The sequence below is a fragment of the Chiloscyllium punctatum genome, chromosome 22, assembly GCF_047496795.1.
Source record: "Chiloscyllium punctatum isolate Juve2018m chromosome 22, sChiPun1.3, whole genome shotgun sequence".
In the NCBI taxonomy this organism is placed as follows: domain Eukaryota; kingdom Metazoa; phylum Chordata; class Chondrichthyes; order Orectolobiformes; family Hemiscylliidae; genus Chiloscyllium; species Chiloscyllium punctatum.
In genome coordinates this window covers 78,053,263-78,070,919 of record NC_092760.1, presented here as the reverse complement: position 1 = coordinate 78,070,919, position 17,657 = coordinate 78,053,263, and the positions used below count along the sequence as shown (strand labels likewise).

Genomic DNA, 17,657 nt, shown 5'->3' with positions numbered 1-17,657 from the left:
ATATATGGAATGTGGATATCACTGGATAGACCAGTATTTATTGCCCATCTCTAATTGCCCTGAGGGCAATTAAGAGTCAACCACATTGCTGTGGGTCTGGAATCACATGTTGGCCAGGCAAGAATGGCAGATTTCCTACCTGAAGAGAGGTTGTAAAGCAGATGGGTTTTTATGATAATCAACAGTGGTGACATAGTCACTGTTAGGGTAGCTTTCAATTCCAAATTCTTCCCTTATTGATTCAGATTTCACCATCTGCCTTGGTGGGAATTTGAACCTCGATCCCCAGGATCTGCATTGGTAGTCCATTGACATTACAACTATTCCACCACCTCTCTCATGTCTTTCCCTGATGATGCCTGCACCCTGTAGCTGAGGCAGGAAGACTGTAAAACGTGCAGAAAGGGAAGTCAGTAGTTTAGGTCGGTTGGGTTCGTTCAGTTTTATTACTCATCGGGCGATCTGGACCATTATAAAAATGCTGCACCTTCCTATGTATAGTATTAGCTGTTAAACCTGTTTGATGAGTAATTTTAACAACATAATTTCTAAGGTATTCACTTTGCTGCTGAAATAAATTATTTATTACATTCCAATACACACTTTTAATTATTTAGCAGTTTCATGAATGTACATTAATTATTTACAAATATAAGCTATTTTATTTTCAATGTTGCCTAACATGATATTGTTGATTATACTTGTCAGATTTTGTATCTCAAATAATAGGATTTTAATAATATTACTTGTTCTGATTACTGATTTAGCATTAAAATTAATTAGCCAATTAATAAAAGTCACACTGGTTTAATATATTTTGGCAAGGAGGTTAATTTATATAGTTAATGGTTTCAAAATTATATTTTTCAACCACAAGTGCTAATCTAATTATGTTGTTTATCTTGTGAATTTAGGAATATCTCAATTTGTCTAATTATTTTCACTTGTTGCAGGATTGTTCTTATGGATGATGCGATGGACTGCCCGATGTCATTTGTGGACTTTATATATGCATTCCAGATTCAGTTGTGCTATTATGGTGAGTTTTGATCTGATTGCCCATTTAAGTCATCAAGGATGAATGAATAGCCATGATCTCATTAAATGATGGAGTAGGCTCATGGCCTGAATGTCCTACTGCTTTTCCTATGCATGTGCAAATGTTATTAATGGTGTATAATTTTTGTTTAAAAAATTAAATATTTTATAGAAATATATTATCATTTTTAGAGTTTGGATTTTAAACTAGTAGCAAATGGGTGTGGATTAATTTTGTGAAGGGTCGAAAGAAGAATAAGGTCAGAGAGTCCTTTCCAGAACAGTAACCTAATTCAGAATGTCAGAGTGCAGGTGACTACAAAACTGCTAGAGGGTTGATGGGAGATTGTTGATATTGTGGAGTTTTCTTCAGAAAGGGTAAACGTTGAAGACATTGTCTTGATTTTGCTTTAGAATGATCAAGATTACTTAGAAAAAGCCAGAGATTGAAAGGTTTTCAGATAGCTTTGGAGAAGACCTGATTGGGGTCAAAAGCAAATATAGCTTATTTCCTAACAAAGGAATATAGGAACAGTTCAGATATACAAGTTTAGCACATGAGATTTCCAGATCAAGAGTGTTTGCTTAGAAATCAATGGATTAGGAAAATACTGACAAAGTTTGAGCTTTCAGTTTTGTAAGTATTCATGTTAAAGGACTTCATGGTTCATGGGACAGAATTGGTGAGAACCAGTTAAGTCAAAAACCTTTTGATATAGAGTAGTAATTTTTCTGGATTTGAATAGTTGTAAAGTGATAGTGATGGGGAATAGATGAGACATTGTTTTCCTGTGTGTTTTAAGATCTTTCAAAATGTGTTTTATTCATTATCTTTTACTTTTGTGTAATAAACTTATTTCAGTGAATGACCACCATGTTAAATAATAGAAGTTACATGATCTAACTAGCCAGATTTCATTCTGGGACATTATTTGTCCAGTAATAACATCAGCTGTGATTATAGAAAAAGTCAGTGTATATTACAGAAATGAAAATATCCATGACAACACCAACTGGAATTTAGGGGATACAAAATAGGAGGTACAAAATATTACACTTTCTTTGAGAAATGCTTTATAGCTTACAAATGATAACTGCTGTTGATGTAATGGGGACAGCATTCTGGCTCAGTGGTTAACACTGATGCCTCACAGTCCAGGGACCCAGGTTCAATTCCACCCTCAGGTGACCGTGTGGAGTTTGCACATTCTCCCCGTGTCTGTGTGGGTTTCCTCCAGGTGCTCCGGTTTCCTCCCACAGTCCAAAGATGTGCAGGTTAGGTGGATTTGCCTTGCTAAATTGCCCGTAGTGTCCAGGGATGCGTAGGTTAGGTGGGTTAGCTATGATTAATGCAGGATTACTGGGATAGGTGGGTGGGATACTCTTCAGAGTATCATTGTGGACTCGATGGGCTGAATGGCCTGCTTCTGCACTGTCGGGATTCTATAATTCTACAGTGCGATTATCTGACTGGATAGAGAGAGAAACTAAAGTGCATTATTGCATTGGTTTAATCATTTTGTTTTTGAAATTAAAGGTTGTGTTGAATTAGCACTATCAGCTTATATAATTATTGTGATCAGCTTGTTATAATTTCTCATTAAAATACTTTTAACATTGCAAGATTCATGAGGATAATTCACTCATTAGCTTGTGAACTCAGCACATAATCTTAACCAGGGCTAATTTCACGAGATTTAAAAAAAACATTTTAGATTTGTCCCAGACACAGGTTGTTCTGCTACAATGCGTGTTTTGTCAACATGAATTTGCTGGAATGCAAGTGATGAACTGGGAACACTGTTTCTAAAGCACGAACTTTTAAAACATGTTTTGGTTGTAAGGCAATTAATTTGTCAACACTTTAAGTGCTGTTTTTAAAGCACGATTTTTTAATAACATGGGGTTGCACAACAACGCAACCATTGTGTTATAGAAGAACCAAATTTATCGTGAAAGCACAATCACCATTAAAGAATCCAAAGCCAACTTGCCCAGCATAGAGGAACTGATCACACCAAATCAGTGATGCTGGGTGAGACATGTACAAGAAGTAAGAGTAGGCTACTTGGCCCATCAACCCTGCGCTGCAATTTGAATTTAAATTTGAATTGAATTTATTGTCACATGTACCGAGGCACAGTGAAAAGTTTTGTCTTGCGAGCAATACAGGCAGATCACAGAGTTAGGTAGCATAGATAAGTAAATAATAGGTAAACAGCGGCAAAACAAAAACACAGGTACAGGCGAATGTTAAGAGTTTGTGAGTCCATTCAGTATTCTAACAACAGCAGGGTAGAAACTGTTGCGAAACTGGCAGGTGTGTGTGTTCAGGCTTCTGTACCTTTTCCTCGATGGAAACACTTTAAGGCATATCCTCCTCATGGGCAATTGTGGCTTGTAATCATCCAAGGTAAAGAAGGTTCAAAGCACCAAATATTTCAAAGCACTTTGTCAGGGACAGAGGTGAAGACAAGGCATCAGAGGGAGTGCACCAATGTCCAAACAATCCATTCATTGTCCCTTTCAAGCATCACCTGTTCTGTGTGTGAGAGTCCACAGTATTGAACTTATTAGCAATCTCAGAACCCATTGAATGGAAGCAAGTCATCCTTTTTTTTGAGTGACTACCTTAGGAGAATAACGTTAGGAAAACCAGCTAAAATTTTAAGTGAACCTAGGGACAATTGAAGGCTTGGGCCTTGCATCAGAAGCTTCAGCAGAGTCTCGTGAAAACTACTGTTGGCCCTTGGATTTCATTATGACTAACCAATATTAGCTTGTCCTCTTCATTTTCCTCTTTCTTCCTGTCATAAAGTACTGGTCTCTGGTGATGCAGCTGGGTTTGTTAATTAATAAATGTGGAGTTTTATGCCCTCTGAATCCACAAGGTTGTGTGGTTATTTGAAATATCAGATTGCTGAGCTTTGTTTTGTCTTATAGCAGTATTGAGTGAATTTCAACATTATCATTAATTTTCTGTTCGTGTCTTCCTTTGCAATAAGAGGCACTGCATAAATTTGTGAGGACACATAGGTCACATAAGAATACAAGAAAACCAGAAGAAAGTAGAAATTAATGTTCTGTTCAATTTGGTTCAGTCTTGAAGGTGGGTTATACAAGATTTAAAATGTTAGCATTGTTTCTCTTTACCGATGCTGCCAGACCTGCTGTGTTTCTCAATATTCTCTTTGTTTATTACTGTGTTTGATAGAAATAAATATTCCTTTGGTTTTATATTTCAGTATGTTGTAATTTAATTTTGAGAAGCTTGGGCCTTTTGTGTATGAAATTAATTGCTAGAAGCAAAAATTAAAGAAAATATCAAAATGATGCAAAGTAATATGATGTTTGATTTTGTCCACTGCATTATCCTGTCATTTCACAAGCATATTAGGATTGGCTTGGTTATGGTTTATTTACATGTTTTGCATTTTATTTCTACTAATAACAGCTTTTGTAAACAATGTTTTGTAATAGGATCCCTACAGTGTGGAAACAGGCCCTTCAGCCTAACAAGTCCACATAAATCCTCCGAAGGATAACCCACCCAGACCCATTCCCCCTAAACTATCTTTACCCCTTATTAATGCGCCATTCCTACACATCCCTGAACACTGTGGGCAATTTAGCATGGCCAATTCACCTAATCTGCATATCTTTGGACTGAGGGAGGAAACCTACACAGACACAGGGAGAATGTGCAAATTCCATACAGACAGTCACCCAAGGCTGGAATCGAACCCAGGTCCCTGGCGCTGTGAGGCAGTAGTGCTAACCGCTGAGCCACCCTGCCACCCCAATCAATGGACCTAGTGACTGAACTGTCAACCAAGGGAAAAGTATCTTCCCATCTGTGCCATGTCTCTCATAAATTTCTCAAATCTTGACTCCTCTCTGTCTCCTCTACTGTAAGGAAAATCCTAGTGTATCCAATCTCTCCTCAATTAAAACTCTCCATCCTGGTAACCCTCCTCTTCCCCCCTTGCCTTTGCTACCACATCCTCCCTATATAGCAGATCCCTGAAATGCACACCGTACTTCAACAGTATCACATATCACAGTTCTGCAATCCTTAAACCTCAATTTAAAGCCCACATTCCTGATGAAAGGCTTATGCCCAAAATGTCAATTATTTTGCTCCTCAGATGCTGCCTCACCTGCTGTACTTTTCCAGTACCACACTTTTCGACTCTGATCTCCAGCATCTGCAGTCCTCATTTTCTCCTAATTTTTAAACGTTGTATCCCAAAACATATCACGAAAAGATAATGGAGCTAAACCTGTCATGTTATGAGAAAAGGTAAAATACTGTACACAAGTCAGAGAATCGAAATAGCTAAATGCCTGGCAGATAAAGCAGGACCCTGGAAATAACTCCTGCACATGGTGTTTTTGCAACCTCAGGGTATAGCAGGCTGTGTACCAGTTAATGCATTACTGGCAATGGTCTATATGTGAATCATCATCACCAACTGACTTTAACTCGCATGTGGGCAACCAATTTCTAAATATAGAGGTAGGAGCAATGGCTGAACCATAAAGTAATTTCATGTAACCTCATCTAAAATGCATCATTGCGCTATTCAGATAACAAATTAGGATATAAAGCATGATTCAAGCTAGCAAAATAAAATAGAAACGGTTTTAAGATAGGAGTTTCACGTCTGTATAAAACACAAGTGCTGTGAATTTGGATGGCAATTGCATTGTGAAATTACTAATCATAACACATCAAGATACAGGATTCAATAGAAGGCAGACTCCACTGGGACCTATCAATTTGACAATAGAGGAACTAGTAGTAGATTAAGCGCTCAAATGCCTCAGGCACAGCATAGATCTTCTCAGAAAGAAGACAAAGCTTATGCAGTGAAAATACTAAATTGGAACCACTAAAGAAATCTTTTTAAAAACTCAACATAGACTGAAAAAAATCCATTAAAAAGGGGACATTTGATGTAAATTCAAAGGCAAAAGGTCTAATTAAGAGTCAAGCATGAAATGCCTAAGGGAAGTAATTGTTAAAAAGGGCACCAGACAGACGTAAATCAAAAGGGAACACCAAAGGTATAAAAAATCCATACGCCCACAACTAAGAAAATTGAAAAATATAATGAAGACAGGTTGCAGGCAAGGAGAGTGTGTCCAAGATGGACTACACAAAGTATGATTTGGATGAGCCGGTGGACAAAGTTAAAAATCACACAACGCCAGGTTATAGTTCAATAATAAAATAAACCTGTTATACTATAACCTGGCATTGTGTGATTTTGGCCTTTACACAAAGTATATTTTCTTTAGGATGCTCATCAGTGTCACAGTAGAGAGCTGAAATGATTTAGAGATGCTGCTGTTGGACTGGGATGTATAGAGTTAAAAATCACACAACAGCAGGTTATAGTCCAACAGGTTTAATTGGAAGCATTAGCTTTCAGAGCACTGCTCCCTCATCAACGACCTGATGAAGAAGCAGCGCTCTGAAAGCTAATGCTTCCAATTAAACTTGTTGGACTATAACCTGCTGTTGTGTGATTTTTAACATTCTAAAGGATGAGAGACTTAACAAACAATCCAGGTCTTTTTCAATATATAATTTCAGTTACATCACATTGTAAACTTTTGCTATAAATTCAGTGTCTTACGATCTTATACTCCACAACCACCTGATGAAAGAGCAGCGCTCCCAAAGCTAGTGCTTCCAAATAAACCTGTTGGACTATAACCTGCTGTTGTGTAATTTTTAACTTAGAGAGCTAACATGTTTCAAAATTCAGTAAATATAAAGAAAGACCTCATTCTTTCTTGATATATGAGCCCTGCTGGCAAGGTCAGCATTTATTGCCCAACCCTAATTGCCCTCACTTTTGGAAATCAAGGTACAAGAACTTCAAAAGGCAGTTAGAAGAAAGGGGAGGTTTGAGACTGAATGGATAGTATTAAATCCAGTAAATGAGCCATTGTAAGAAAGTAATATGGTCAGATTGACATTAGATCTGAGAATAAACCTTCAGAATTTGGGGTTGGAGGTCAGCAGCAATTGGAAATAGTATTTTCATGAGAAACGGACAAGTGCTGAAAGAACCAAGGGAATTGTGGTATTGCTAATAGCAGATGAAAAGGGAAATCCTATGAGAATACGCAATAGAATATAAGAACAAACTGAATCCTGGCGCTGTTCAACATTGTAGAAGGTAATTTGATTTAACAGGAAAAGGTAGCAGAGCTGAATCTTGATAAATGAGAGGTGCTGCATTTTGGTAGGGCAAATCAGGGCAGGAGTTATATACTTAATGATAAGGTCCTGGGAAATGTTGCCAAACAAAGAGACCTTGGAGTACAGGCTCATAGTTCTTTGAAAGTGGAGTTGCAGGTAGATAAGATAGTGAAGAAGGCGTTTGGTATGCTTTCCTTTATTAGATAGAGCATTGAGTATAGGAGTTGGGAGGTCATATTGCAGCTGTACAGGACATAGGTTAGGCCACATTTGGAATACTGCATTCAATTCTGGTCTGCCAGCTATAGGAAAGATGTTGTTAGGGTTTTCAAAGGATTTACAAGGATGTTGGCAGGGTTGGAGGATTTGAGCTTTAAGGAAAAGCTAAATAGGCTGGGGCTATTTTCCCTGGAGCGTTGGAGGCTGAGAGGCATGAATAGTGTGAATAGTCAAGGCCTTTTCCTCAGGAATCTAAAACTAGACGTAATTGGTTTAGGGTAAGAGGGGAAATATTTAAAAGGGACCTAAAGCATGACTTTTTCACACAGAGGGTGGTGCATGTATTGAATGAGCTGCCAGAGGAAGTGGTGAAGACTAGTAAATTACAACATTTAAAATGTATCTGGATGGGTATATGAATAGGAAAGGTTTAGAGGGCTATGGGCCAAATGCTGGTAAATGGGTCTAGAATAATTTGGTATACCTGGTTGGCATGGACGATTTGGACAGAAGGGTCTGTTTCCATGCTGTACATCCCTAAGCCTCTGTGATTCTCTGACTCAGAGAGGTCTACCTGAATAGAAGTGAAATTGCAGGTTGCAGAGAGATTGGTATTATAGGCAGTTTGTTGCTCTCAAAAGTAGATCACCATATGCTGTAAGGACAGAAGTTACAGGATGGTGAAGTGTCTACTTGGAGCATGAAGTTGTAAATGTAAATCCTCTTACTGAAGTAGTCAAGATTCTGAGAACTTGTCAGGGGGAATGTTTCCCTTGTTTGGCAGTCTAAAACTGGGGGACACAGTTTAAAAAAAGGAATCTCCAATTTGATAGGGAGTTAAGGAGGAATTTATTCTCTCAGAGGGCTGTTAAATCCTAGAATTCTCTTACCTCCGGAGAGTATCAGTTGGAATATTGAATTCATTCAAGGCTGGGTTAGACAGACTTTTGATTAACCAAGGAATCAAGGATTGCGAAGGGAATCAAGGGCATACAAGAAAGTGGATCTAATATTAGTCAGATCAACCATGATTTTATTGGCAGAGTAGGAGGACGGGATGTATTGCACCTGCTCCTCTCTCTCGCTAGGAGTACTGTAGAAGAAAGGCAGAAACTCTCTGATAGATCGAATGACACAGAAAGATGTAATATGTCAAGATTGTCGTAACCTAACAGTGGAATTTTTTTTGTTAAACTTCTAATATCTGAAAAGGAGAAAATTTGAAAAGAAAATTGAGGAGGTAAATTGATGGCCAATAGCAGAATGTGAGAAGTAATTACTCTCTTCATCAATAACTTGATTCTTCCAGGGTGAAAAGAACTGTCACAGAGGAGAAGAACTACAGGTCATCCAGGACAAAAAGATTTGTGAGACACAGCAACAAAGAAACACTGACATAAGATAGTGCACTAACATTGGAGGCTGAGTCTTTAAATTTATTCAAGATTCTGTCAATAAGATCAAGATTTCTGATAGACAAGGGAGTCTGGGTTATGGGATAGAGGAAGGGTAGAAGAGCTGAAGCCATGACCAGGTCAGCCATGATTTATTGGATGGTGGAACAGACTGAAAGGGCCATTTTCTAAATACACTCAGGGGACATGGGTGTCTCTGGCTGGTCCTGCAATTTGTGCCTTAATTGCCCTTGTTCTGAATGGGTTTCTAGGTTGTTTCCAGGGTGATTAAGAATCAACCAGAATTGTTGTTGATCTGGCGTCACATGTAGGCCATACTAGGTAAAGATAGCAGATTCCTTTTATAGAGGACACCAGTGAACTAGATTTTTTTTTGCAACAATCAATAATGTCCAAAGATGTGCAGGTCAGGTGAATTGGCCATGCTAAATTGCCCGTAGTATTAGGTAAGGGGTAGGAGTATGGGTGGGTTGCGCTTCGGCGGGTCGGTGTGGACTTGTTGGGCTGAAGGGCCTGTTTCCACACTGTAAGTAATCTAATCTAATCTAAAAATGGTTTCATAATTACAATTAGATTTTTATGAATGCAAATTCCATTAACTGCTGTGGTGGGAACCAGACCCAATTCTTCAGAACATTACCTGGTTACCTGAATTACTAGTCAAGCTACAATGTCAATACGCCATCGGCTTCCCGTAAATAGCCTATCCTCTTTCTCGGTTCACTGTGTTCCCAAATGTGGGATAAGGGTATATCTTTAGAATTCACAGTAGAAATCAGGTAGAAGCAAGAATACACATATCTACAAAGGTGCTGATGAATTAAAAACCAAGAACAGATACTAGCATTTACGAGAGCTGGAAATATGAATGAGATCCTGCTTGTCTGAACCCTGGAGTAAGCAGAGTCTGGAGATCATTATGGTGATGGAGAACCACATTGCATGAAGAATATCCTAGCATTGTGGCAGTAGTGTGTACCGTCTACAAGGCACACTGCAGAAACTCACCAAGCTCCCTCAACAAAACCTTTCAATCCAGAGATACATGCCACCCAGAAGGACAAGCGTAACAGATGCATCAAAACATCACCAACCTATAAGTGCACGTCCAAGCCACATACCATCCTGATTTGGAACTGTGGAGAAAGTGAGGACTGCAGATGCTGGAGATCAGAGTCGAGAGTGTGGTGCTGGAAAAGCACAGCAGGTCAGGCAGCATCCAAGGAGCAGGAGAATCGACGTTTCGGGCATAGGCCCCTCATCAGGGAGCCCTGGTGAAGGGCCTATGCCCGAAACGTTGATTCTCCTGCACCTTGGATGCTGCCTGACCTGCTGTGATTTGGAACTGTGTCACCATTCCTTCACTGCCATTGGGTCAAAATCCTGGAGAGCTCTATCTCAGAGTACTGTGGTTGTAGTGGTTTCCGGTGGCAAGTAATTGCAGATCGGCAATATCTGCTGGCCGAACCAGTGACACCTACACCCTGTGAAAAAAAGGAGCTTTAACCAAAACATGACATTATCCAAAGAATGTAAATTAATGTAACCTTCAAGGTTATTGACCGGCATAAAGAGAATGGACTAATGAAGGCCGTGTATCCCTTAAATACCATGGAAGCCTGGCAACTTAAAATAAAGCAAATCCTTTGCGAGATAGAAAGCTGCAAAAGGTGCTCATTTGGTTAGTCATGCAAAAGAAATCCAAGATAACATGGTAAGTATGTTACAAACCACCAGATCAACATAAATGGGATACTTTGGGCTTTGAAGGAATAGGACGGGCATGTGAGAACAGGAACGTTATGATGTAGAGAGGCATCAATCCCCTTACAATAAACTGGAAAAGTCCTGGCTGTTTAGTGGCAATGTTGGTAAATATAGCACACGTCTGCTTCTTGACCCCACCCAATAAGATGTAAACAGTACTTCTCATCTCAATATGGTGGTCATAAACCACCCAGAAAACATATACTGACTGCAAGTTATGAGACTCTGGGGAAGGAAATGCAGAATGAAAATCTTTGACATAATCTAACACTTAGATCTAAGATCATGAGCCAAGTACAGAACACGAAAGGCCTTAAATTCAAGGAATTGAGGTTTCAGTTAAGAAATATACCTAATTTCTTAATTTACACATGTCTCTTTTGGGTAATTAAATGTTCAGCTACAAGTAATAAAGTGTGTTTTTGATTTAAAATATAAAGTTGCAATGCTGCACTGTTTCTCAAGCTTTCCCCAGTATTACTTGGAGCCATGAATGCCTACCATTAATAAAACTATCTCTAGTGCTGTATTGATAGTACTATTATGATTGCTGCAGTTCCTTTGCACTGTGAGGGTGTGTAGGTCTATGAGTAAGAAAGAGAGAAATATGTGGGTCGAAATCTGGAGAGGGAGACGACTGTCTGGACCAGTTAGGATCCGCTGCTGCTTCTGTCTCATTGAAGTGCACATTATGGATTTCTGTGCCACAGTTTGTTGAATTATTCTGCTTGAAATTACAATAACACACACAACCTGCTCTTGAACCCACATAGCCTGTGATTACTTCTCTCTGTTTTGCTGCAGCTTTGCAAAACTTGCTTTATTTTCTCCAGTTCTTAACATATCATTGCACCTGTTCTAAGATTATCTCACATCTGTTATACTTCAGTCATGACTTGTTTGCCCAGGTTTAATTGGTAGTGATGGTGCTTGAGACTTTCTCTGGGTTCACATTGGGAGCAGGGTGATTAAAGAGCAGGAACAACAGGCACCCATTACAGGGGGTCTGAGACTTTTGTCAACAGGGCACACAACTGTATGTTTTCTTTTTTCAATCAAACTGAAGAATCCTGATGAGAACATACAGACTAAATCAAGGATTCACACCATCCTTGACTCCTGTTTTCTAAAAATTCCCTGTAATACAGCACTGGCATTTTTGCTGTAAAAATATTAATTATACAATGAGAATTTTTTTTTGCTTGAAAATGAAATTTGTTGCTATTGCTGAGCAATAATTATGTCAGTAGATATGGTAATACTTATTAGACTGTTGCTGAGTAGGCACTGAGTGAGACTCTCACTATAATTACTAGACTCATTGGGCTAGATTCAATGTTTTGTCAAAGTCCCTAGTTGGCCATTTATTAAGTTCAGGCAAGACTGCCACCTCTTAGCTGTATGAATTCCACTTTGAAAACCTGCTAGTTTCTGGTTGCCAGTCAACCAGGGACCAACTGCCCTTCAGTACCAGCAGTGCCACCAAGAATGATGGCCACTGCCAGTACTTGAGCAAGGCCCACAACTGGTTGAGCAATGTTGCTTCCAAATTTGATGTAAGAATGGGTGAATTACCAAGGCAAAGTAGGCAGGCTCTGGGAGGAGGGATGGAAAGTGTTCCCTGAGAATCAATGGTAGAGTCTGGTCTTCTGGAGAGAGCCCCATTGTTACTCCATCTTCACCTCTATGTGATCTGTATCCCTCTATTCCCTGCCTATTCATTTAACTGTTAAGATGCCTCTTAATCGTTGCTATTGTATCTGCCTGTAATATCCCCTTTTGCACCACATTCCAGGAACTCATCACCCTCTGTGTAAAAAAAATTGCCTCTCACTTCTCCTTTAAAGTTATCCTCTTTTGCCTTAAACCTGTGTCCGCTATTAATTGACATTTCAACCCTGGGAAAAAAGACTCGCATAATTTTGTAAACTTCTATCAGGTCACTCCTCATCCTTTGATGCTCAAGTGAAAACAAGCCAAGTTTGTTCAATCTCTCCTTATAGCTAATACCCTCCAAGCCAGGCAACGTCCTAGCAAACCATCTCTATATCCTGTCCAAAGCCTTCACATCCTTCTAGTAGTGTGGTGATCAGAAGTATGCACAATATTCCAAATGTGGCCTAACTGTAGTTCTATGCAGCTCTAACATGACTTGCCAGGTTTTGTACTCAGTGTCCTGACCAGTGAAAGGAAGCCTTCTTGACCACCTTGTCCACTTGTGTTGCCATTTTCATGGAACAATGGACTAGTATGCCTAGTCCCTCTATATATTGAGGTTACGAAAGGGTTCTGCCATTTACTGTATATTTGCCTTCTGCATTAGATCTTCTGAAAAATCATCACCATACATTTATCCAGATTAAACTATATCTGCCACTGCTCCACCCAAGTCTCCAGCCTTTCTGTATCCTGCTGTAAAACAGGTTGCCAAATCTCAACCCTCCCTGAACAGCAGCTCACCAGTGGGATCTTAATAACAAACCTCAAGACATCCACAAACTATGCCACAGCAGGAAGAAGTAATTGTCACCTTCCTGCAAGTTTATTGTTTTTGGTGGGTTCCCAAGTACAAATTGTGTTTTGTCTTGCAGCAACTACCTGATATACATTTAAGGCACATGCTCATGAGGTCATCACTATATCATGTAACCTCATGTTAGAAATCTCTCAGTCTCTATCTAAACTCTGTCTTCCTATAGCATGACATACTGAGAGAACCATGCTACAGTGTATCCAAATTGCTTAGTTTGAGTCCAGACAAGCAAGTGCCTGTGATTCCAAAGTATATGAACTGTAATAAAAGTTTATTCTTTCACACTGTGATATATTTATGTTTTGGATTTTGATCTCCTTATTGCAATCAAAACAGTTCAGATGGTTCAATTGACTGATTACTAGAATGAAGGGGTATCCCATGAGGAAAGATTGGACAGATTCTGCCTGTATCCATTAGAGTTCAAAAGATTGAGGGGATTTCATAGATTCCCTACAGTTTGGAAACAGGCCCTTCAGCCCATGTCCACACTGACCCTCCGAAGAGTAACCCACCCAGACCCAATCCCCTATTATCCTTTATTTATCCCTGACTAATGCACCTAACCTACACATCCCTGAGCACAGTGGGCAAATTAGCAAGATTAATTCACCTAACCTGTACATCTTTGGATTGTGGGAGGAAACTGGAGCAAACCCACGCAGACTCGAGAATGTGCAAAGTCCACATGGAAAGTCATGCTGGGCTGGAATTGAACCCAGGTCCCTGGCACTGTGAGGCAGCAGTGCAAACCACTGAGCCACCATGCCACTCCTAACAGGGTGGATTTGACAGGATGGACGGTGAGAAGGTGTTTCTTTTATGGCTAGAAATAGGACATACAGTTTAAAAATAAGAGGTGTCTCATTTAAGGTGGAGAAGTTTCTTCTTTCTTAGGTTCATTAAGCTGTGGAATTCTCTTCCTCAGAGAGCAGTGGAGACTGGAACATTAAATATTTTAAAGACAAAGTTAGATTTGATTTACAAGAGAGCCAAAGGTTTGAAGAAATTGATAGGAAAGTAGAGTTGAGGCCACAATCAGATCAGTCATGATCTTATCGAATGGCAGAGCAAACTAGGTAGCTGAAAGGTTCACTCCTGTTCCTAATTAATATTTTCTAATACCTTTGAGTACAAGGCTTTGATGGAAGAATACTCAACTATGACAAATGTTCTAATCGTACCTAATCTTATTTGGTGAAAAATTGTGACACATTAAAATTGTAATGCAAGTGCTTTTGTAAAATCATTCATCATTTTGTTGCTTCTGTACTCTACCTAACATTTTTAGGGCAGGACAAATTTGGGACTTCTCATGAATAAAGTATTCATAGTGAGTTAAGGATAGACTGAGGAGATGTCAATGTCCTTTGTATTCTTAAATGTTTCTCTTCTGCTTAACAATATGCAGCACAGGTAACTGAAGATTGCTGATATTGGAAGCGAAACTCCTGAACCTGATTGTCTGTCTATCATCTCCCTCCACCTAGAATAAGACTCCACACTTGATCATTTCTCTGCTTCCTGTGCTTCCACATTCTCTTTCTCGTGCCCAGAGCAGTCTCTCTCTTGGCCTGGGCTTTGCTTTCTTCTATAAAAGCAAGTACAGTGGATGCTGGCAATCGGAAATAAAAATAGTCAGAGAAACACAACAGGTTTGGCAGCATCTGTGGTGAGAGAAACAGAATTAACATTTTGAGTCTGGTATAATTCTGACTTCAAGGAACTCAAGAGAAAAGAGTTCTTTTGGATTCAAAGCACTGACTGTTCTTCTAGATCTGAAGAGTTTCTCCAGCACTTCCTTTTTTTATTTCTGCTTGCTTCTGCCTCCTTCCCCGCTCGGAAGGATATATCTCTCTCCTTTTTCTATCACAAAGCAGGATCTGTGGTCTTTTGTCTGTGCCCCTCTTCCACTGTTAATTGCCTTCTTCGATTGAATCAGATACAGGTGCATCTTGATTTTTTAGGATATAGCTCTGACATACAGCAAGATCTGACTGGATATTGAGTATGAACAGAATGCCTGGCTGTGTAGTTAAAGATCTGGCCTCATATGTTATGACATGGGACTGTAAAAGAGTGAGATGTGACTTGGGATGGACAGTAGTGGGAGCAGGACTATGATTCACATGAACGTTGATTCTATTCAACCAGCCATTCTCGATAAATTCAAAACATTATATTCAACTTTCAATGTGAATCAATAATTGAGCAATATTTGCCAAAAAGCCCTGAGTGCGACTTGGATTACAATAACTAACAATTTAAGATTATCAATTGGACTTGAAATGCAACTTACTGATGCTTAATGGAAGCTACACATATTCACGTAGAGGATGTCATCTTCTGGAAAAAGTACATTTCCAGGTAAGTTTTAATGTAGGTTTGCTCGCTGAGCTGGAAGGTTCATTTCCAGATGTTTCATCACCCTACTAGGTAACATCTTCAGTGGGCCTCAGTTGAAGACTGCTGATAATTCCCGCTTTCTATTTAAATGTTTAGGTTTCTTTGGTTGTGATGTCATTTCCTGTGGTGATGTTATTTCCTGTGATGAAGTCACTTCCTGTCCTTTTTCTCAGGGGGTGGTAGATGGCATCTAACTCGATGTGTTTGTTGATAGAGTTCCGGTTGGAATGCCATGCTTCTAGAAATTCTCATGTGTGTCTTTGTTTGGCTTGACCTAGAATTGATGTGTTGTCCCAATCGAAATGGTGTCCTTTTTCATCCATATGTAAGGATCCTAGTGAGAGAGGGTCATGTCTTTTTGTGGCCAGTGGATGTTCATGTATCCTGGTGGCTAGTTTTATACCTGTTTGTCCAATGTAGCTTTTGTTACAGTCCTTGCACGGTATTTTGTAAATGACAAAATGTGTTCATTGAGTACCCATTCTTCCCCTCCTCTTGAGTGAATTTTATGCCAGTAAGGGTCTTGAGGAAATAAAAACACACTACCATTCCTAGACGTCATATGGAGCGAACAGCCAATGGGGAACTTCAAACCAGCGTCTACAGGAAAACAACACATACGGACCAAATACTGAATGACAGAAGCACTCATCCCAGCATCCACAAACGAAGCTGCATCAGAACATTATTTCAACGAGCTACCACACACTGCAGCACAGAGGAACTACGCAGAGCAGAGGAAAATCACCTATACTGTGTATTCAAAATGAATGGGTACCCAATGAACACAGTCCGCCGATTTCTCAGCAACAAACCCAAACATGCAGACAAAATACTCCCAGAAACTCTAGCCACTTTCTCCTACATCAAAGACATCTTGGAAATGATTGCCAGACTATTCAGACTGCTTGGCATCATGTTAGCCCACAAACCCACCAACACACTAAAACAGCAGCTAATGAACTTGAAAGACCCTATACAGACAACAAGCAAAACTAATGTCATATAAATAAAAAGCAGGAATTATCAGCAGTGCTTCACCTGAGGCCCACTGAAGATGTTACCTAGTATGGTGACAAACCCATGTAGAAATTAACCTTCCAGGTCAGCGAGCAAACCTACATCCAGAACCTCAACCTGAGCTACAAATCTTCTGAAAACTTGCTAAGGTTTGAATTAAGCAAATACCTGGGGACAGTAGTTTCTTGGTACTTACTCCATGCCAATACCGTGACCTGTCAGAGCTGTCTTGCCAACCAATCAACACCTTTATCTCTAAAGTATAAATTGTTGCTCTATTTGAAATTTCCACTTTTGCATGTGTCCTGATGAGTGCAAGACAGAATTCTTTGACACATTTTTGTTTAACCAGTAATGCATATTTATGCCTTCTATATTGCAGTTCCAAAGTATCCTGCTGTCTGTTGATCTGTAGTCGGTGTTTTTATCATAATGAAGATAGATTAGTCAATGCAAGCTAATCATCAAATTACGCACAAAGGTCTTGGTGGTCTTGGTTTGGTACTGTCTCCCAATATAATGTACGATGTATTAAATGGTTGTGCATTAAATTCAAAACTTAAGTTATTCAGTTATATTTAACCATAACACATGAATTAGACCATATGCTTCCTTAAACATTACACCCCAGTCCAACACCAACGTCTCCAAATAATTCTTTAAACATTCCATTGCCAATTCATGAGATATGAAACCTTTGTATCTGGGTTTCAGCAGTGAGACAAGTTGAGTGTGGATTTTGTTCACATTTCAAATGAGGGTGCATAAGATCTTGTCTTCAGTAGTCGTTTGTTGACCCCTACTGGACTCAATCAGAAAGACATCACAGGAACAACAACATATCACATTCCAACTCACCCAGGCTCCTTCATATCAATGTCCAAACTCGAAAACGTTACTACCAAGAAGGAGAAGGGCAGTAAATGCATGGAAACACTGCTAGCTGCAAAATTCCCTTCAAACTGCAAACAGTCCTGACCAAGAACTATATTGCCATTCCTTCACTGTTAGTGTGTAAAATCTCTGGAATTGCCTTCCTGAC

The 17,657-nt window shown here is 39.5% G+C and overlaps 1 protein-coding gene across 2 annotated transcripts in view; it reads left to right on the top strand.

Annotated features, from left to right (window-relative positions):
- Positions 1 to 17,657, top strand: part of cstpp1 (centriolar satellite-associated tubulin polyglutamylase complex regulator 1) — a 327,290-nt gene that overhangs the window by 239,360 nt on the left and 70,273 nt on the right. For both annotated transcript variants that reach the window (XM_072592675.1, XM_072592676.1), the window contains one exon: positions 954 to 1,039. In XM_072592675.1, coding sequence (XP_072448776.1) covers positions 954 to 1,039 — 86 coding nt within the window. The remainder of the gene's footprint in view (positions 1 to 953; positions 1,040 to 17,657) is intronic.